The sequence below is a fragment of the Liolophura sinensis genome, chromosome 8 (assembly GCF_032854445.1).
Source record: "Liolophura sinensis isolate JHLJ2023 chromosome 8, CUHK_Ljap_v2, whole genome shotgun sequence".
Lineage (NCBI taxonomy): Eukaryota > Metazoa > Mollusca > Polyplacophora > Chitonida > Chitonidae > Liolophura > Liolophura sinensis.
Genome location: NC_088302.1, coordinates 37158404 through 37180063, shown reverse-complemented (window position 1 = coordinate 37180063; position 21660 = coordinate 37158404). Strand labels below are relative to the sequence as shown.

The 21660-nt window shown below is 37.1% G+C and overlaps 2 protein-coding genes across 4 annotated transcripts in view; one reads left to right on the top strand and one right to left on the bottom strand.

Moving 5' to 3' along the window:
* Positions 1–23: 23 nt before the first annotated feature.
* Positions 24–16026, bottom strand: LOC135472136 (short coiled-coil protein B-like). Of its 2 annotated transcripts, none has more exons than XM_064751494.1 (6): positions 15967–16026; positions 12175–12258; positions 11031–11111; positions 9733–9819; positions 9063–9238; positions 24–2944 (listed from the first exon to the last, which is right to left on the bottom strand). In XM_064751494.1, the coding sequence occupies exons 2-5, from the start codon at positions 12233–12235 to the stop codon at positions 9096–9098; spliced, it is 372 nt and encodes a 123-aa protein (XP_064607564.1). In that variant the 5' UTR covers positions 12236–12258; positions 15967–16026; the 3' UTR covers positions 24–2944; positions 9063–9095. The 2 variants fall into 2 exon arrangements, with proteins under 2 accessions (XP_064607564.1, XP_064607565.1); XM_064751495.1 differs by having other exon boundaries at positions 24–325.
* A 291-nt stretch (positions 16027–16317) lies between these two features.
* The window catches only part of LOC135473057 (uncharacterized), a 165269-nt gene continuing 159926 nt past the window's right edge, over positions 16318–21660 (top strand). For both annotated transcript variants that reach the window (XM_064752851.1, XM_064752852.1), the window contains exons 1-2: positions 16318–16433; positions 17893–18015. The gene's annotated coding sequence lies outside the window, so the exon portion shown is untranslated. The remainder of the gene's footprint in view (positions 16434–17892; positions 18016–21660) is intronic.

Sequence of the window (21660 nt, the reverse complement as noted above, 5' to 3'; positions counted from 1 at the left end):
AAATGCAAGTCAAAGTGTAAAGGTCAGTGTTATTGTCTTTTTATTTAGACTGTAAGCATTACGACTAGGGGAAGCTGTAGTCACAGGAAAAGACTGACTCCAGAAAGAAATGGATAAGAGAGTGAATATGCAGTATGTCATTTGCAGAGTCCCACATAGTGGACAGAGGAACACATGATACAAAGAGCAACATGTCCAATCACTGAGGCATGTTCAGGTCACTGACACCTGCCATTCCAAATCAGATGGGTTGTCTGTTCTGACCTTTAAAATTTTCCCTCAAGGATGTAACAAATAATCTTCTTCATACACACACTGTATCCATCTGCAAAATTTAACCGTAAAATCAATGTCACATATTTAACACAATTCCTTGGTTGAAAACCCATTTCATTTTCCATTGTAAAAAAAAAATGTTACTTCACGATCACCACACTTTAAGTAAATAGCTCTGACATTACCTTCTTTCCTCAACCTTATCGCATATGAAAGAGCAACTTTCAGTGCAATTTATGCATGCTTTTAACTCAAATTTGGAGACAAAAGTACATTAGTTGGATTGACCAATTTCAGGGCTTCACAAAAAGTATAAGTTTATCAGTCTACACAGAATAATGCGCTCAGAATTTGCTTGCATATACACCTTGCAAACGTGCGCTCATGGCAAATGATAGCAGGTGTGGCTATTTACTGAGATCATGATATTTCACAAGTTTCCCCTGCCAGTCACACACTGCATATCCATCGAAATCGACTTAAGCTGCAGTCACACAGCATCTTTGATCAAAATTACAGGTTAAGGATAAACATGCTTCTTTATTCGAAAAAAAAAAATATCTAGACTGGATTCATTGACAAAACATAAGGCAGATCTGATCTTGTTTCAGAGTAGCATGATGTCTTCACTCAGACTTGGAACTTGATTTTAAATCACTATGAAAACTCCAATGAGTGGTATCTGACTGCAGCTTTAACAGCCAACTGTTCTCCTCAGTCTTTCATCACTAAGCAGACCAAGATACAATTTGCTAAGGATGCAGTAACCAAATGCTTATGAATATGTAATACATGACCATTATTTGAAAACAGTGTTTAATATTAAATACTGTATAAATCCTAAAGCTGCAGAATTTCCCTAATACACATATGTACTACTTCTTAAAATGACGGTTCATAAAATGGTGAAAATGGTTGCATACACAAAATTTAAAAAAAAAAAACAAAACAATACTTTTGTAATTTGGACAGACGTATTGGTAATTTTATCTCATGGCATGGACAGGACTAAAATCTTTAGAAACCAAAAATTATATACATACATGTATCGAGCAATATTTATGACTAGAGGCTGGCCAGTCAAAGAGGCTAGGTCACTTAAACAGTAGACATCTGACAGGTCAGGGGTTGATTCTAGGAAGCAACAGCAGCATTATCAGTAACACAGTGACCAGTACTGAAGGCATAGAATTGTGATGGCTGCATCAGTGCTTGAACCAGAACTTTGAGACAAGTCAAACCTAGTCTTTCTGTTATTGAGGAGTCCGTGTTCATTGTATTCCATACATGCGTGCAACCAAAATAATACTTATATAACAAGTACAGGTGTATACATGTACATAAAGAAAGTCACTTTCTGTGTGACAGTAGTTTTAATTGGAGCATGTATAAAACACACATGGACACAAATGTGAAATGATAGTAAATACACAAATCCTGAAAAAATGATGTTACTCAAAATAAAATTACATGTTAATCAGGGCTTTAGTTTACGACTAATTACATAGATTATGGCTTGTACACGTGTACATCAAGATTTATATAAGAAAACAAAAATGGTAACATAATGATTAAATGCCTTTCAAGGTCTTCCAAAAATTACTTGGTTTAGTACATGTACACACAGTTACATTATCAGCACACTACAAATAGGAATTCTAATGCTGAATTACAGGAAAAATGTCAAGGGCTATCTGTACATGTACAAACACTGCACTATTGACAATCTATAGGTACATGTACATTTCTGAGATAAACTTGTACCTCTGCCATGTAGGCCTACGTACATTATACAAGACAAAACTAATTTAGTAACCTTACATATGGCTTGACAACATGTAAAGGATAGAAATTTGCCTACAGGAGACTGATTCAGAGTGGTCCGCAACAAAGAGGAAATGTGACCATCGAATATACTACTCTACAAGAGGTCTGGAATATTCTGCTCTTAGCATGTTGAACTGATGTTTCTTAAAGATTCGATTTTATAAATGTGATTGAACAAGGAGTACATTCTGGATGTTCACAATACGTCGTGATAAATTAATCTTTGTACATGTCGCAACTCTGAAAATTTTTGAAAAAACTTGCCTCTGACTTTGGATGGGGTGCATTTTAAAATGATATTGGCTCCTTTCTATAGAATATCCCTACCTTTGTTTTGAATAGTATACTTATATCTAACGTCTTACCTCCAAACATTTTACTAGTGCATTAAACAGCTCAACGAAACTTTCACACATCAGTCAGGAAGCATTTGTTTGTACACCTAGAGATTAGACGATCTACATGTATGTATATATAGTAATACTAATAGAAGTATTTATAACACTGCTTATTTGTAATATGACAAATCTACTCTACATGTACACGCTAGTGGACATAAAGGTGAGATTTCAGACACAGAGATATGCACGTACATGTAGATTGCAGTTCAACTTAAAATATCATGGCAGTGAAATAATAAACAGTTCAAAGCTTAAATACATAACATGATGTCCACAGAGCAATTAAATAATGTCAATATATGTTATCACAAAAAGTTCTCATTTCATTAATATATTGCACATAAAATGAAGGATGATGAAGATCACAAAAGAACAGACTTGGTCATGAAGATGCTGTAATGCCAATCGTCCCATGTAATGTGTAATTCAGCTGGCAAAATCTGCAGAAAAAAAAAATCAGTACATAAGTAATAACGGACATGTTTTCTTTTTAGATTTTGAAAGCTGTACCCATCATGCTCGTGAATTTTTAACTTGTAAGGTGGTGAACAGGTTTGCCTAGAGGAAAGTGAAGCAAACCACCATGCTTTGTTCCGCAAATCCTCACTGTATAACCAGAGCTAGTATTTATCAATCAAGACCCGAGCCATAAATTACAAGTGCTTAGAAAGGACAAGAAGAACAAGAAAAAAGGTCATATTGTGGTTGATACATTGTTCTGCAGTAAAGGGTCAGTGCACTTATTTTTAACTACATGGAAAAAACCATTTTAATTGCAGCTCTGATTGAATTTTTTTCCAACCTGCAACATCATTTAGGGGCCAATAATTTGATGAAGCCAGGCTCTGAAGTTCTGCACATCGTCAAGAATAAAACCATTTCTCATAAGTGAAACAAGGAATATTTCCCTGCACATCAGAGCAGGGTTTGTGCACATGGAGACTGCTAAGTGTTTTATTCTCCACTTTATATTGCTATCGACCAGTACACGTATACACGTATACACGTACAACTCTCAAGTCTATTTATAGGGTATAGAAGCTTTGGTATACGAGACTTGTATGCAAATGTGATGTCTACATTCACATCTTGCCAAGAGCGTCTGCTGATTTCTGAATTATACAATACAGCTCGCTATAATGTAATAATAAATGAAAGCAGAGTACCCATGTGAAGAAAAAAAAAAAAGCATCAACACAAAATGGCTTGTTCAGTAATGGAGAAAAATGTATTTGCAGATGATCAAAACAAACGTATATGTGATATTTAGACTGTATATATCCAACGCACAAACTATTCCAGCAATATGGATTATTAAAGTTATCCTGTATGGGTTAATGCTGATCTCCTATATCAGTCTGGCATCGTTAGCCAAAGACATGTCATTACATATATCCTGAAACATAATTATGCATTATTGCTGTAATTTCAATTTTTTTACGTGTACAGACGGAAGGCCATGCATATAAGCATCTTTATGATACGATTTTGGTGATAAAACTACATGGACAACTTCCAAGTGTTACAGTACACTGTAAGTGTAAGACAGAACTATGTATGAAAATATATGTATGGAAAAGATGGACATTGCGTCAAGTAAAGAGGTTTAAGAATTGTACAAAACTGATAAAATACTTCTCTTTAGTAGTTATTTATGTGGGTATTTTATCAATAATTTCATATGTTATTTGACGGGTGTTTTACGCCATACTCTAAAGTATTCCCCGTTAATATAAGACAGTGACCAGCAGTATGGTGGCAAGAAACTGCAGCACCTGCGTGCAGAGGACATATTAATTTTACTTATTTATTTTGATTGGTGTTTTACGCCATACTCAAGAACATTTCACTGAAAACAGCCATCATTGAGGTGCGAAGAAACCAAGCCCATAGGAAACTCACAACCATCCGCAGTTTGTTGGAAGACCTTCCCACGTAGGTGCACAAATTCATCATCTACAGCATATGGTGCACACAGCAAAGGGCTTACTTAGCTATTATAAAATGTGCTTTATGAAATGTACTGGTCTCAGGTTTACAGGTGGACAATATTAGGCATTCAACTTGGGACAACCACTTAACCCAGGTACTTGTCAAACCTCCGGACACAAGCTGTGGCCACACCAGTAGAAAATGTATTCATATTAAATACAACCCCTTTGGTCAAAAGCTTCAGAGAAAACCTAGTAATGCCCCGAACAGGCAGGACCTTATTTCATCAGCATGATACCAGCCTTTGGGTGTCTATCAGTTACACTAATATCTAGAAATTCAATGGCACTATTACAAACTGGTACATATACCTGGAGGTACACCTTTGTATATAAAAGCACAATATGTCATACTGTGACAGCTGACGTAAAGTTACAATGCGACTGATGCTGCTCTGAAGCAATAAGCCAGTAGGCCTTCTGCAGAGTGGGCCTCTCAGATGGTTCAGACACACTTGACAGGAATCTAACACAATGATGAGTATAAAGCCTTCAAGAGGATCCAAATGGAAGGAAATAGAAATGGTAGGAGAGAGATTAAATCAGCAATAACCTGTGTCTCCTTTAAGAGAATCAATATCGTGCCTGGCATCTGTTACCGACTGTCATTATATACAGTAATAACCTTGCCTTTCTGGTCTTCAGGTCATGACCTGTGTTTTGTCTACAAGACACTCCACAACACATGACAGTGAACAGGCCCTATGCACCCAATGCCAGTCCCACAAGATTCAATATAACTGATGTTCACGTCTGCTTCTGGATAGGCACCCTGTGAGAGCACATACATGTACTTTCACATTATCTTCACTAATTATTAGGTGCGTGTATTAATTCACAACCACCACAGAAATGAAGTATTGATAGATTCAGGGTATGGCATACGTGTGTTAATAAAAGTGGAACATGACTTTTTTTGGCTTAATGTTTTTCCTATTTTCTTTTAGAAGGAACATGAAAGAATAGAAATTTAGCTCCACAATTTTGTAAAATCAGATAACCTGCATAAATCACTTCACTGGAATATTAAAGGCAACATCATTTAATGGACTTTAGATGAGATGATGACATCAAACCAAGTAACAAAAAGGGAAAACAGGTGATTTTAATACATAGCTTTAAAGCTTAACTTTGAAATACTTTACAGTAATTCAATGCAGTTGATTTTGTTTAAAATTAGCTTAACGTACAACCAAAATGATTACATACCAGGTCCGTTTGATAATTTACTGATAATATCAATTAATACATCTCTGTCCAACAGTTCAAAGGACTGGTCACAAGGGTAATACAGCTGCTTTAAAATAAGTGGGAGAAGTGGTTAATGCGGCAGCGCAGCGCAATGGCCCAGGAGCCTCTCACCACTGCGGTTGCCTTTATTTCAAGGGTAGCTCATGCTGGCTTCCTCTCCAGCCTTACATGGGAAGGTTTGAAACCTGCCAATGGTTGTGGGTTTCCCCCAGCTCTGCCTGGTTTTCTCCCACCATAATACTGGCCGCTGCTGTACAAGTGAAATATTCTTCAGTACAGCACAAAACACCAATCAAATAAATAAAACAAGAAACAAAACAGGTATCTAATAGATGATGCCGCATTTTCGATGAAAACATTTTTGTTCATCTGCCTGTGTTTTAAGTATTAAAGAAGCTTAGAGAAACATTAATTTCATTTAATTACTCAATTGTTTTCTTTAATTTTCAGTGGATTTGAAGAAATTTAAAGCCATGTGAGAAAAAGAGTGAGAAAAAAGATGATATATAGGAATCTGCTGGAAATGTCTGAAACTGATATTGTTATAATAATGGTGTGATGAGCAAAACTTGGGGAGTCTATACAGAGGGGAGAAAAAATCAATATTCTGTGGGTGAAGCTGTTATCAGAGTCAGAAAATGTGAGCAGTTCTATATTTGCTGATGGATATGTCAACTGATGAGTGGCATAAATGTGATGTCTTGCTCCGATATGATCTGTGTCCTGTTGATGCTGAACAATGATACATTTTGTGCTGCGGATCGTCTGACTTGTTGAGGACGTCACTAAATACACGGCTCTGATCAACGGAACATGCCACACAGGCTTATAATACACTTCCAAGGACCCAGGGGGCTTCTCCTTTGTCACACAGAGAAATGCCACATGATGAAAACATTACTTCAAATTTACCCAATGCCTTCAGGCCAACTAAACAGCTCTTTGATTTTGAAGCTCAATACAAATGTAACTTGAATGATAACCATAGACCTAGCTCACAACATGCTTGCATAATGGTTAAAGGTTTCAGGAACAGAAAGGCTGGGTGAGCTGTGCTATACACGTTTAACTTCACTCCTGGAAAGTGTACCCGGTTCCTGTTCTAAATGTCATGCTCCAGGCAGCTTTCAAACATGTCAAAGGTACATCTAATACCCTTGTCTGTTCTCAAAGAAACCCTAAGACACAACCAACCCACTGAATCTGGAAAAAATCATCTGGGAACCTAATACAGTTACTGTCACAAGAAGATCAAGATTCAGCTCTGAGCGTACTGGAAGTACTGTATTGCTACGGTTCACAGATTGTGCATGTACAGTACCCTACCTGACTGATCCAACAGAATATTCAATAATACAGCTTCAAGTATGGTTAAATTTACAACAGAACAAAAACTGATGTGATTTTGTTGAAAATGGACAAGATGACCAGAAACTCAAACCTGATTTGTAAATCATATTGGTGAAGCCCTGTACCAAGTTCTAACTCAACACAGTGTACTACCACAAAACTTATGCAAATGCAAAATAGGATTAAAAAAAACTTCCATAATAAAGTTAAAAACAACCCGAAATTCTTGCCTAACTTGTAACTAGTTATGTCCCATTTCAATATACTATGATGAAAAAAACGAAAAAAGTGTTTACAGGTGTTTTGTGACCGACTGATAGACTGACAAACACGCTGTGAGCCTTGTCCCTCATACCTAGATAGATATGTCATGAACAAAGCCACTAGTATGAATGAATGATTAGACCTTTACACCACACTGCCAGTACTTGAACCATACCATGGCGAGAACACACACCAGAGAGATAATATACCAGGGTACTGTCCATTATATGCTTGTGTTTGATGTTGGTGTCATGATTACATACCTACAGTGAGCTCATTAATGTGTGGGTTATTATCACCTGTAAGAGACATTAACCTTGAATTGACCTTGTTTCGTTTCATTAATGTTTCAAAAAGGCAAACTGTGCTGATGACAAAAGCTAAAGAAAAGTGAGTATATAATCACATGCAGACACATTGAGTGTCAGGATGATCTGACACGCCTGACTGAAGCTTGTCATCTTCTCAGATCACCCGAGCAGAAGACATAAATCAAATCTATCTGAACAGAGCACTAACAAACTACCCAGCAATAACAACCTTAATAGGAGGGCAGCTGCATGCAGCAAAAAATGTTAAATTTATTTATTCCATTGGTGTTTTATGCAATATTCAAGAATATAACCGCTGCCTGCATTATGGTGGGAAAAGGAACTGGAAAGGAAGCCAGGATGCGCAGGATTTGAACTCACAGCAGGAATTGGTGAGAAGCCCAGGCACTGTACTGTACTACCAAACTGTTCTAAGCCGATGCCATAGGAAATATTAAATGCTATACATGAAACATCTATACATTTTGCATGAACTTAAGTACAGTCATTTGATAATTGTGTGTTTAAAAGTCATGACCAGCATGTATCACTGGCTTTACACGGACATGTACATGGTGATTATGTAAACAGCTGGATTTAACTGTATATTTTGTCTTTGACCTGCAAAAATAAATTATAAGTCTGTCTTTTAAGTTTCATTTGAACATTGTGCCTGGAATTTCGGCAATGTCAACAATATCAATAAGGCGATTTTGGAAATTGGCTGGTTAAAATCTACTGTAATTGTTCAACCTTTTCGCATGTTTGCAAGGTGTTTATTCAAGCATATTCTGAAGGCATTATCTCTGTACACTCATAAAATTGTACTTTTTGTGAAGCCCCAAAATTGGCCAATCCAAAATCAACTTAAACATGTGCATAAATTGCACTAGATGTTGCTCTTTCATATGTGCAAAAGGTTCAGGAATTAGCACAGTCATATTGTCTCTGCTGAAAGGTGATGTTAGATGTATGTGTAAAGCTGGGACATTTTAATTTGAGCACAATGAGCTTCACGATATTGTGAAATTATGCACATTGCTATATGCATGTACATGCATTTAAATAGCTTGTATAAGTTTCACTTATATGACTACCCACATAACTAATCAGGAATGGTTAGGTTTAGGTGTCCTTCAAGGCTTAAAAAAACGATCTAATACATTTGAAGATAATTTCCACTTTATGTTAAACAATTCCTGTGTTTATACTGAAAATTATATGAAATTGTCCCAAAGGCTTCATTTCATGTGCATTGATGAATAACAACTACTTATCAGTATTCCACTCACAACTACATTTATTTTATTTTACTTGACTAGCACCCCCAATGTAACTACCAAACTCAACACTGAGTTGTTGCCACATTTCCATAACACCTCAATCCTCACCTAATAAAGCTAAACTTCTGCCACCCTGGAGATCTACTTCTTCTTGGTTTTGGGGGAGGTGGACTGGAACACACTGCTGGCCGCCATCAGGTTCTCAATGTACTGTCCCAGCACTTGGTTCTCAGATTTCAGCTTGAGGTTCTCTTCCTTCACAGAGTCCACTCGTGATGACAGGTCTGAAAATAGATGTAAACCATACAGGTTCTCTCAGACTGATGTATAGTGGATGTCAATTTTTTTTTTCATCTGTAAAGTTTTAATATAATTATGTAAAATGTATATTATATTATATTTTCATCCCGTGAAGACTGATACTGATTGATCATACTGATGCACTGTATATATCTAACTTCTTCAAATTTTCATATCCACTATTTTCACCAATTTCCAAAAAACAATTCTTAATCAGAAATGAAGTACTATAATACTGCTACTTTCAACCCACTGTTAAAATGAGTCGTGAAAACTTCCTTTGCTGAAAGAAAATGCTGTTTTCAGTGTATATTCTTGAGGAACTCTTCAGGCTGGGACTCTGAGATATTCTTTCTGTACACTGTGCTACTATATTGTAGTTGTTTATTCAAATAGTCACCTAGACCTTCATACATGTACTGCATCGCAGAATATTGTCCCATGATGGAAGCATGACAAGTCAGAGGATAATACTAACCATCCAGGGTGTTCTGCAATTCTAAAACCTGTGTAATCAGCCTGTGTTTCTCTTCTTCTTCATCTGGGTTAATATCTGGGTCTAGAACTGAAAGTGAAACAAAAGGGTTAATTATTACAGGCACATTAAAATAATGACTTTCTCGATATTAAACTATTTACCCAATTTACAAGCATAAATTAGCATTCGAAAAACCAAATTAATAAACAAATTGTGGGCGTAAATACAGAACTAATGGCTGTAATAGTGAAGCCAAATCACACTTTGATGAAAACATTATATACGGGTCAAATAAGAAAATTGCTGCATTAAGCTGAAACATATTGCTTTTTATCATTAATGTAGACACATGAACAAAAATTCCTGTAAATGATAAATACACATCCTGCCCACTACCATGCAAACCCAGCTAAATACAGGTAAAAAAAAGAGACATTTAATCCAGTTCATTCTCATGGGCACAGCTGGGCCTTTAGCTGACCTTTATCACCAGTTCTCTGCTGCCTCACATCTGATGTGTTATTAATGCCCTCCATATTTCATACTGCTAATGTCCTTTTCTTTAAACAAGTAAACTCAGTGAATAAAATAAACTTCACTACTAACCTTATCATGAGCATTCTTAAGTGCAAACTATCAATTAATGTTTCAAATGAGTAAAATTTAAGCTGATTGCACGCTGCACACCCGTTTTGAATTTTCAGATGTGCCAGCCAAAATGTGGGTGTGTATGTACTCTCATGTATCACTCATTTCTAACCCTATATACCCATATCTAGGCTTCTTAAAAGGAGTGGGGGCTCTGTGGCTCAGTTGGTTAGTGCCCTAGCACAGCGTAATGACTTCGAAGCCTCTCACCCATGCAGTTACTATGAGTTCAAGTCCGCTTCATGCTGGCTTCCTCTCCAGCTTTAAGAGGGAAGGTCTGTCATCAACCTGCGGATAGTCGTGGGTTTCCACTGGGCTCTGCTCGGTTTCCTCCCACCATAATGCTGGCCGTCGTCGTATGTGAAATATTCTTGAGCATGGCGTAAATCACCAATCAAATAAATAAATAAATAAATAAATCTTAAAAGGATGTTGCATCCAGCCCCAAAAATGTACACTCTGCCCTTTTTTGTTATCAGGTACGATAAGCAGGTTAACAGTAGGCGGTGGAAACTGCCCACTCTGCTGCTTTTTTGCTGTCCCTTTTGATTTGTATCTATGAGAAGTCTTCTTAGTATATGCTTATGGTAAAACATTTGCACAGAGACAGTACAGTTAAATGTATTTTAAACCCCTTGTAATAGACTCACTATGTCCACTGGTTCCATTGGTCAGACCCTCTAGCCTGTTACTATCAATGTCTCCTGGTCTCTGATGGACATCTCCTTCACCTGTTAACATCAGCAACGAGCAAATATGTATTACAGGCTCTAGATTTAGACAAAAATGAATCATAAAAGAGTTTGATTATACTCCCATTTATTCAATTGAAGGAGATAAGTAGATCTCACAGATCCTATTGACCACTGACATTTTGTTGTGTATTTGAACCCCTTTTGAATCATGAGAAGTTTGAACTGCTTTGATTCAAGGGCTGAAAGTCATCCCAGCAGGCATCCATGACAATGCACATTTAAGACATACATGCACACTGTATGACACTGCAGCTAATACATTCTAGTGATGCTGACATGCTTTTTAACATATCTGGCGCAATGACGTGGGTATTGGGTATATCTGTTATAAGTAGCAAAAACAATTTTGTGAGGCTTACAAGTCCTATTGCAAAAGTTTTGCACAAGAAGCCCCCAAAGCCAAGGCATATATACACTATGTACAGGTAGGTTAGCCCAGTCATTCACATACACTGTACATGTACCAGTATCAGAACATTTCTGCAATTAGTCTTAATTCTGCTTTAGCTCTGGTGCTGTGGAGCATGTAATTTGCTACTTTTTAGGTATGTACGTTAACAGTTGGAAAAAAAAACCTGAGGTTAATTGATTGAATAAATGAATGTTTGGGGTTTTAATGTAATACTTAACAATTTTTCAGTCATATGACAATGAGGAGTCATTAGGTGTGTGTACATATACTGTGTCTTCTTGTGGCAGAAGACACCAGACATGACACCCCACAAAGTCACATTATACGAACACTGGTTAACCAGTCATGTTTCCTTGCTGTAACTTCTCAGTGCTAAAGGTCCAGTGAGGCATCAAAAGTACCATTTTAAAAGACTTTGATACGGCCAGAACCGGTCTGATCCTAGGTCTCCAGATCACGCGAATGTTCTAACTATTAGGCCACCGAATCAGTCCCTAGCGCAAATTGACAAGAGGCCGTATTTCACCAGTAACGAGACCATTTGCTCACTATCACACTGTAGTTGCTGCTTTGATTTTATACCCTATGTTATTGTCATTATATACTGCGTATAATAAGGCTACTAACCTGATTCACTGTCACTAGTAAGAGGAATGTTGCTCAGTTCTTCTTTGTTTGACATCTTCATCAGGGTACCAACCAGAAATTGTTCTACAAAACATCAAAGTTACCATGGTTAGGAGGTTGATCGTGTCCAAGTGGTTCTGACTTGCTGTTGATTCCCAGATTCACAAATGTCCACTGTTTTCAGGGCATAAGCTTGGCGAGGAATAAGCCTCAACAGCATTAATTTGGATATTTAGGTGAAATGTGTAACATGAAGCTTAATGCCAACAGCATGCTTTCTAACACATATATAAATTCATTCTTTATGAAGAAGCAGCAGTCCGTGCAGGGACTGGCACATGCTCAACTTCCAAATAGGTCGGATACTGATTCAATCAAGGGGCATTCTGATTAGTACCACACTGCCACTTACTAACCTTGTTTGTGCTATGGTGTTTTGGACGAAGTAACAATCATTTAAACAACAGTTCTGAAACCAGTGGGAAGCATTCTCTTCATCCATGTTTTTATTTCATTCCTGGCACAGGTTTGAAATTTATAGTTAGCATACTTAAGCGAGCAAGTCGGCGGAACGAAAATACCTGCCAAAACTTTCATATTATGGGCAAAGGTCAGGTGACTTACATTTGCAGACCCCTCTGCGGTCTTTTGGGACAATTTTATTTCATTCCTCCGCATCTATATACGAGTGGAAATTCCATACTGATATCTCCCTTTTGTGCCCTACTCACAACTGTCAGAACAGCAACATTTTACACTTGAAGCTATTGTTTACGTGCGCTGCGCATGCATGTTAGATATTTCCTATCAGGGCACATCAACTCATTGTAAAAGTCTCAATTTTTTTGTCATTTTAAAAGCATCTGGTACTTCATACCTCTACTTCACTCTAGAATAATTATTCAACATAATTATTTAGCCTGGAAACACGGAGCCTGGTACCATCCTTAGCCCATAAGACGTGTACCCGATTATTACATTGTATATGTAGTTGGCTACCCCATCGGCAAAGCTTGCTGCATACATAATACTTAAAGTAGAACTCCAGCGTTGGGCCTGCCAAACTGCAGCTTTCATGTCCCATGATTTGATTCCGTATTGTTTAAAACATCAAAAACGGAAGAAAAACAGCAGAATTTGGTGATCAGAAAATCTACTCCACTACTATCGAGCCACCGTTGACCTTGTGACGCCACAGCAGTACATTCCCTGCAAGTGTGTGTTCAACACAGACAAGACGAGACAATCGCTATACTTTTACAATTAATTTTGAGATTATTCCATGCCCTAGTGTGGTTTAGCGACTGCGGTGACACATCGCAGAGCACTGCAACGTTAGTTACATTGACAGTGGGTAGATCTGAATGCACAGATTTGTCATGGGCTTTGCAGGGCTTTTTCAATAGCCTAAATAATCCTGGCAGGTCTTCACGACATGACATCCCCTGGCCAGGGCTCTGTGGCCGACAAGTTAGGCAGATGATCCAACATGAATGGTGTTTTTAAGTGGAACTAGTTAAAATAATATTTTTTTAAATGCAGTTTACATACGGACATAGCAAAATATTGTGTCTAGGGAACATTTAGTATGAAAATAAAGGCGTTGGAGTTCTCCTTTAATATCCAAATTCGCATAATACAGGGTCTGTCTGCCAGCTAAGACACTTATGTACCTTTTGCAACTACTGACACTGACCTTCATCTCATACATGTATTTCCCCAGAAAATCTCTGTCGAACTCGAAAGAAAGGTCTTGTTTAAGCTTCTCACTGCGTGATGCCATCTACCCGATTGACCTGAATTGGTATGTCAATCACGTTGATGTCTGTTGGGTGAGTGAGTGCTTGAGGTTTAATGTCATACTTAACAATTTTTCAGTCATATGAACCCCCTGCCATACGTGGCAATGGATCAAGGCACATATCGTAATACAGGTTTTGGTCCTTACACCATATAGTTGTATATCAATAGTTCAATGATGGCAAGGATACATAGAATACATGTACAATCAACCCTTTTTTTTTCGATCTTTTCACGATTATATTCAAATGTTTATCACATAGAGCAAACGTAAATAACAGCTCATTCCACAATTTCACAGATTATTTCTTCAACAGATCATGAAAAACTTTGTGTAATAAGTTCGTTGGTATTCATGCCACTAGGAAGATCAACTTGGGCAGTAACCCAAGGGGTCAAGCAGTACTACAGATAATTTTCAGAGGTGCAGTACTCCCTACTTTTCCAAGAGACAGAGTACTGTGTGTGCCTACCGCAGAACACATTTTTTGAAAATACCTAACACTTCACTATTTTGGACTTCCCAAGCAATACACCTGGGAAGTGTAACGTTGATTGAGTGAAGGGGGTTGAGAAAATCGAAAGACATACATGTGCATACATGTAAAAACCTACATATGCCTACCAATACAGAGATTCTTTTAGTTACATATCGAACTACAAGTATATGTATGTACATGTCAATTTCCTAGAATTATGGCTTGTCATAACATTCCATAATAAATTAATTATTTCAGCTCTTCCTCACAAGGAATGGAGCTGAATGACGCTCACAGGCCTACACTGATTTATTACACCTCAACCTGTAGGCCCACAAGGTTTATTCCAATAACTCACTCACTGACAACTTTACCTTCATTTTGTTTTAATAGCAGGTGTTGCAGTATAACTGAATTGATAAAATCCCAATAACGATCAATCAAAACCTCTACCAACAGATACTGTCATGGAACACACACTGTTTTTATGTGTGTTTAGTATTCCTTATTCCATATTTATAGCAGCCTATTTAGACTTTGAAGCCCCCACGTTTTTGTTAACCTTCGCAGGTGGGACTTTATAATTCGTCAAAAAGCATTCCATTGTAACTTAACAACCATGAAAGCAGCATATTCAACCACAAACGGAAGTACATTCTCCGAGAACAGTGAAATTCCGCCATGCTGTGTTACTGCAAGTGTATGTAGTGATACATTCCACAGATTACAACAATAACTAAAAATTTAGCCTATTTCTGGTTATTCTGACAGCCATTTTATTCAAAGGTTTGATTTGATTATGCCTAGGCGGATGATTTGCTACAACAAATTTATTTATTTATTTATTTCTTTATTAGATGCTTAGTACCAATCCCAAGAAATTTTGTTTCAGTAAATAAGGTGCTGGATACACTACTGATTGTACTTGCCTGGACGGGCAAACAAGTTGACAAGGTTGGCTGCGTGACACATTTTCTGCTTGTTCCGAGCAACAGCTAAGTTACACCACGGGTTGTGTGTGTGGGCTAGCTGAGCGATAAGAGCCACAGTTAACATCTGTTTTAGACTGATGAGATCAATTTGAAAAGATTTATAGAACTCGGCGTGAAACGGTGTACAGTTCACAATAGGCTCCCGCTGTGGCTATGATATTCTCCGCCAGCCCAGTGTACAAAGACGAGTTGAAACAACCACCTGGGTCCACATGTAAGACTAAGAAAATACATAGACAGGATAGGCTGTTGGATGTCGAATCCGTGATATACATAAGCAACTACCTCGTCACGCCATTAAACGCAGGCGCGGCAATGTATTTATCAGTAATTATATACATTATTCACTGAATCAGGACACCACTGTCGTTGTTGTTGTTCACTGCTTTCCAGTAGCATAACATAATACATTCTTGCTTAAAAATCGAGATTCCCTGTCTTTCCTCTCAACATATGTAACATTTATTCACACAGCATTCTAAAGGATATAACTACGCGAATGCTGTCGGTAAAATACGTACCAAAATTGGCAGAGATCGGTGTTAACTTTTCCCAAACGTCAAACCCAGGTACCGGAAACCTTCGTGTCAGAATGAGTCACGTGACAAGGATGACGTCAGTGGTTCTCCGCATACACGGCACAATCCAGCGAGGTCCCGAAATTCGGAGAGTGTATCGGGATTCCACTCAGCGGTGAATAGTGGAGACGAGCGAGAGGTGAGTGCATTCAACTGTGTAGTAGTAGCGACCGACGGCTGGGATACATGTGTCTGCCAGTGATATGGGGATCTACTCGGCCTAATATTTCTGACAGGTATGCACAATGGTTACAAAAGGCAACTTTATCTGCAAGCATGACATTTATTAGTGAGGCGGGAAAATTCACGTTGGTTGCAAGGAGTTTACTGACAGCCTCGCACGCCGGGACTGTCTGTTGATTTCAAGTTGGACTGCTATGAGATATACCGGTGTTTCTACCCGCGCTAAGGTAAGGTCTACTTTAAGGTGCGGTCGATCGGGCATGCGACGTACTCCACGCTGCTTAGTCGGTTTGACAGTTGGAGAAATGTCACCTGCATAGATTGTTTACTAGTGTCCTGTGTTTTCCTTCTCAGCTTTGTCAGGTTAAACTCCTAGCCCTTTAGGTGTACAGTACATCTACATCTCGGAACACACATGTGCGTCTATCTTTCCTCGCAGTCGCAGTTCGATCATGCTCCAGAGGTGCTACACTTATATCGTTGGAAACCGTGGTTTATCTCATAAGAAACCCTTATCTTGTGATAGTTGCATACTTATTTATTTTCTTGACTTCTTTACATCATAGTCCAACTCTGCAGTATACAATGCACTATGTAACCGCGTGTGAGAGATTGTAAAAGTGGGCTGTTTTGTTTGCATTACAATATCACAATACATCGTTTTATGTATGTTTCAATATTCTTTAAAATGTATTTCTTATACATTGATTTATTACTATTTATACTTTATGCTTGTGTACATCATGTCAGTTAGTGTATGTTAGTTAGGCACACTTTTCATATTTTTGGATTATTGTGTTGTTGTTTTTTTTATGAACATGTATTTCAGTATTTTTTAACAATGTTCCTCCACAAGGTACACTTATTTGATACAAATATAAAGATTATGATACATTGTACGGCTGCATGTCATTTGAAGGTTTTTTTGTCATAATTCATGGTATATTGGGTAGACTGCAACATTGTATTGTTTTTTTTGACTATCAAATCCAAAAATCTAGAAGATTTGTTTGATGCTTTTGTTCCTTGACATGGCAGGGTAAGCTGATGAATTAAAACATTGAATGCAGTTGACAGCCAAACTGTATCAGTAACTTAAATCATAGATGAATGCAAGATCTTTACAAGATCTTGGAAAGGCCTTAGGATGATAACATTGTTGCCAGCCCTTATATTTTTCTGATAAAAACTTAATTAAATTTCATAAAAAAAAACTCATAAGTGGCAATATAAGGTGAATATAATCAGTCAGAGTCTGGCCAAATGTGTCACCTGAAAAATGCTAAACTGAAATACAGTACTTATATTTATTTATTTATTCAATTGATGTTTTACACTATACTTAAGAATATTTTACTTATACGATGACGGCCACAGTACTTATAGAATGCCACAGCTACTTTCCTACAGGCTCAGCTGCATTCAAGCTTCGTTAATTTGACCCATATCATAGAAAGAAATTCAGAACATTCATAGAGCAGAATTTGTTTGTTGTCATATTTGGAAGCAATAAAAACTTTATTTTAACACATTTTACACTAATGTCTTAAAAACCCAAATGTGGACAAACTCATTGAGTTATGCCAATCAGAATGACCACACTAGATTCCTAGTTTCCCTCCACTGCATGCTTGCCTCTTTTGCATTAGAATTCATTATTTCCTCCTTTTTTTTCTTGTGAAAAAGGTGAAACTGTCATTGAGGATAGCCAAGATAATGATAATGAAAAATGAAACTTGATGCCACCTCCACCAATTTTCCAAAGTGTTCTGATGGGTCAACAAGGAATCAAGTATCATTGGCCTTAAAGTAAGTATAAGATACTAAAGACATAGCTAAGGCCTATTGCTGACTGAACTGTGTCTTAAACCCGGGCTCATTATTCAGCATTAGCTGAAGATTGCAATATGTGAGCTAGCTGACAGCTATAGGTCAACTGATTTCTTTTCAGTACGCTGCACAATACCTAAGCCTTATGGTGACCGACCTATCCAATATATGAAGATGGTAATACACAATACTGTGCTTAGTATTTGGGCTGCAGCTACTGTACTGTATCTTAATTATTTGACTATTTTATTACAGAAATACACTATTCATAAGTTGATTGTGCATAAGAAGTTCTTTATAGCTATGTATTAAGTCAGATGGTTTGTCAGGTTCCTGGGCAAGGGGAATGGCTGACTTGAGAGGACTTGGGTTTCTGCATGCAATACTACTGATAAACCTGATCATCATGGTACAGGTATCAGTTATAAAATTCTTGATCTATCAAATAAGCACGTACATGTTACTATGTTTACACTGAACCTGTATAGTGTTTATCACATCCATTTAGAAAATTTGATGTAAATTCTTGTTCTGTCCATATATAGAATAGTCATAGTATTTATATTAATGCTTAATGGGGCAGAGGGCTGAGTTAGGTAATGTACAGATTAAGATCATTTACAACAATATAAAAATCAGTTTTTTGATTGTTCCTTTACAGAACTACCTTTGTTCAGCTGAGCTATACCTAATTTAATTCCAACTCTTTTTCATACATTATTATTGTACATTTTTTTTTACCTATAATTTCCAACTGATTTGAGGGACCATTCATTCAAAAGTATAGAGCCTTAGAATCTGAAGTCTTTATGAATGTTCGGACTGGGAAAAAATGTACAGCTTTATTCTGATTTTGAGTTCAATTAGACACATGTAAATCTGGACAAGATGCAAAATGGTGACCATGCACAGCATGTTTATCACGGCTGAAATATTTTTCTCAGGCTTGAATGAATGAAGGTAACAATAAATAGTGGTTATAGTATGTTCTTCAGTGTATCTGTAAGGCATAGCTTTTTGCCAGGTATTTGTTGAATTCTTCTATTTTCAATTACCTGTGTTGACCCAGTGCAGCATGTCTCTAATGGCTAAGCTTGGGAGGCTGGTTGTATCAGTACAGGCATGCTAGAGATCCCTGTTTACCTGTGCATTTAGATCACCTATTGATTTTATCTTAGCCCAAGACCAACACAGCGAAATAAAAGACTGCAAATATGTATGTAATTGTCATCAGCCGATCGACAGGCACTTGTGTAAGGAAAAGTCACATCAGGTCGTTTTCCCCGATCGAGCCACTCCGTATGTATGTAAGATTAGAATTCTTTTATTTCAGGACTGTATGTAGCAGAATGTGGACAGGTGTACTTGAAGCATGTGCTGTCACATCGCGAGTTCGTGGTTCTGCCTTGAGCGGTTTAGAGCCTGGTCACAGGTTCATTTAAATGAGCAGATAATGTCCCTTGGGGTTCTACAGGGGTGGGACTATAAATGGATCATGCTGTTAATAATGGCATATCTATTTCTGTTCATAATACTTACAGTATAATATCAGATCTAATATTCAGTCGACTGTATCCAACATTTTTCACTAACTTGAAGGTATTGCATAGATATGCTATTAGTAATCTTAACTGTATAGCCTAGTTTTTGTCAATATTGAGAATAATTTACTTTCAGGTTTTTGCTGTTGAATTAATGTGTAATCCATTGCATTTAATGCTCCCATAATTTTGTGAGCTCATCATTGGGTGTGGCTTTTTTAATGTAATGTGCTATGATGGGCCATAAATGGAAATTTTCGTTCTTAAAATTTGATATGTTCCCTTCCATTATTTAATATTGCTGAAAGTTGTTGTACAATAAATTATCAAGAATTTACATTTTCAAACAATACTTTGACGATGTTACTTCAGTAATAACAATTATAAAGTGATTTTAAATTTTGACTTATGCCTAAGTTCGCTTTGTGATTCCAGGGCCAGGTCTTAAAGATAAACATAGATGTAGAATCAACAGATTCTAGACTGAATTTCATAAAATAATTAATTAGAGTACCAGTCCCCGAAAATATGGTTGTGTAAGTGAGAAGTCTGTCAGTTATTGATTATTAAAACGATATAAACGCATAAATATTAGCATAATTACTAAGCAGTGACTGTTGAAGGGTGGAATATGAATCCAAATCTGTATTGATGTATTTATGTATTTATTTATTTATTTATTTGATTGGTGCTTTACACCGTACTCAAGAATATTTCACTTATACGACGTCGGCCAGCATTATGGTGGGTGGAAACCGGGCACAGCCCGGGAGAAACCCACGACCATCCGCAGGTTGCTGACCTTCCCACTTGGGACCGGAGAGGAAGCCAGCATGAGCTGGACTTGAACTCACAGCAAACGCATTGGTGAGAGGCTCCTGGGTCATTACGCCGCGCTAGCGCGCTAACCGACTAAGCCACAGAGGCCCCTCAAATCTGTATACAGGTGCCTAGTTCTAATACATCTTGATACATATTTCACTGCAAAGTTATGACTTTTACCCTATAAAAGAAAAGAAGAGAAAGTCTGCCTTTATTTGTGTTTTTAGGATGTAATTTTCCAAAGGTTTCCAGAGTTTTCATGTTTGCTATACCTAATTGTATAGCTGGAATGATAGATGTATTACATTTGTACGTACTGGACTAAATATATATAAACATTAAAATTACCAATATATCCGTTTTGAAACGTTATAACTGTAAATTATTACTCAAGGCACTGTTCAGGAATCTTTGGAATGAATTTTTGTGTATATCTGGTGAGATTTTATGGATTTTTAAGTAGCTGATCACATGAATTGCCTGAAGGAACATCCATTTATTAGACATATGATCTGACACCCCCACATGTGACCCTCGAGTTTGTCATGCCTGACATCATATAGTTTTTTCACCCACCTGGCACATCTTCTTGTAAAACCACTCAACAAGGTGTAAAAGTGTTGTCAGAAAGAAGAAGAAAGACAATAAAAAAACAAAAGAATCCTCTCCCCCATTCCACATTAGTCTTATAGCTCTGACAATTAAAAATATATGTATGGCATGGTTTAATGTAAAAGTTAATATTTTGAAAGTCATATATAGGTTGGTAAGGTATATGTTTATTGAGTACTGTATATTTGTTTTAACCAATACAAAATTTACTTAAAGTTTCAAGTCTTTCAAGAATTGTGATTATATAATTGTGTGTTGGGTAAGTGTTTTAACTTCGGATGACAGTGTGGTTGCAGTAGGTGTTAGCTGTAATTTCTGTCATGTTCACCATGCAGTATGTGATGAATTTAACAGTTTATCAGATAGTAAATATTAATAAATTCTAATTATTGAGTGAAATTAGAATGAAGTTACATCCATGATCAGCTGTCACCCTTTGCTGGTGGATATTAAAAAATATACCACGTTCATGAAATTGTTAACATTTATCGTGTATAAAATTATGATTTGTTGACTTGAGTACAAGATTTATGTGTGCAGTCATAGTTAACCCCTGCTTATTAATTAATTATACATGCATGTAAATGAGATACATGTTCATGTAATTGTCACTGTTTGCTGCTTTGCATATATGCATATATATGATCAC

Bases quoted from the DNA above. Each gene is read 5' to 3' on its own strand.
- LOC135472136 (XM_064751494.1), bottom strand. From the start codon at position 12,235: ATGAAGATGTCAAACAAAGAAGAACTGAGCAACATTCCTCTTACTAGT. The intron at 9,820-11,030 runs GTGAGTCTATTA...TTTCACTTTCAG, and splicing joins CAATGGAACCAGTGGACATA to TTCTAGACCCAGATATTAAC. The intron at 9,239-9,732 runs GTTAGTATTATC...ATCTATTTTCAG, and splicing joins ATTGCAGAACACCCTGGATG to ACCTGTCATCACGAGTGGAC.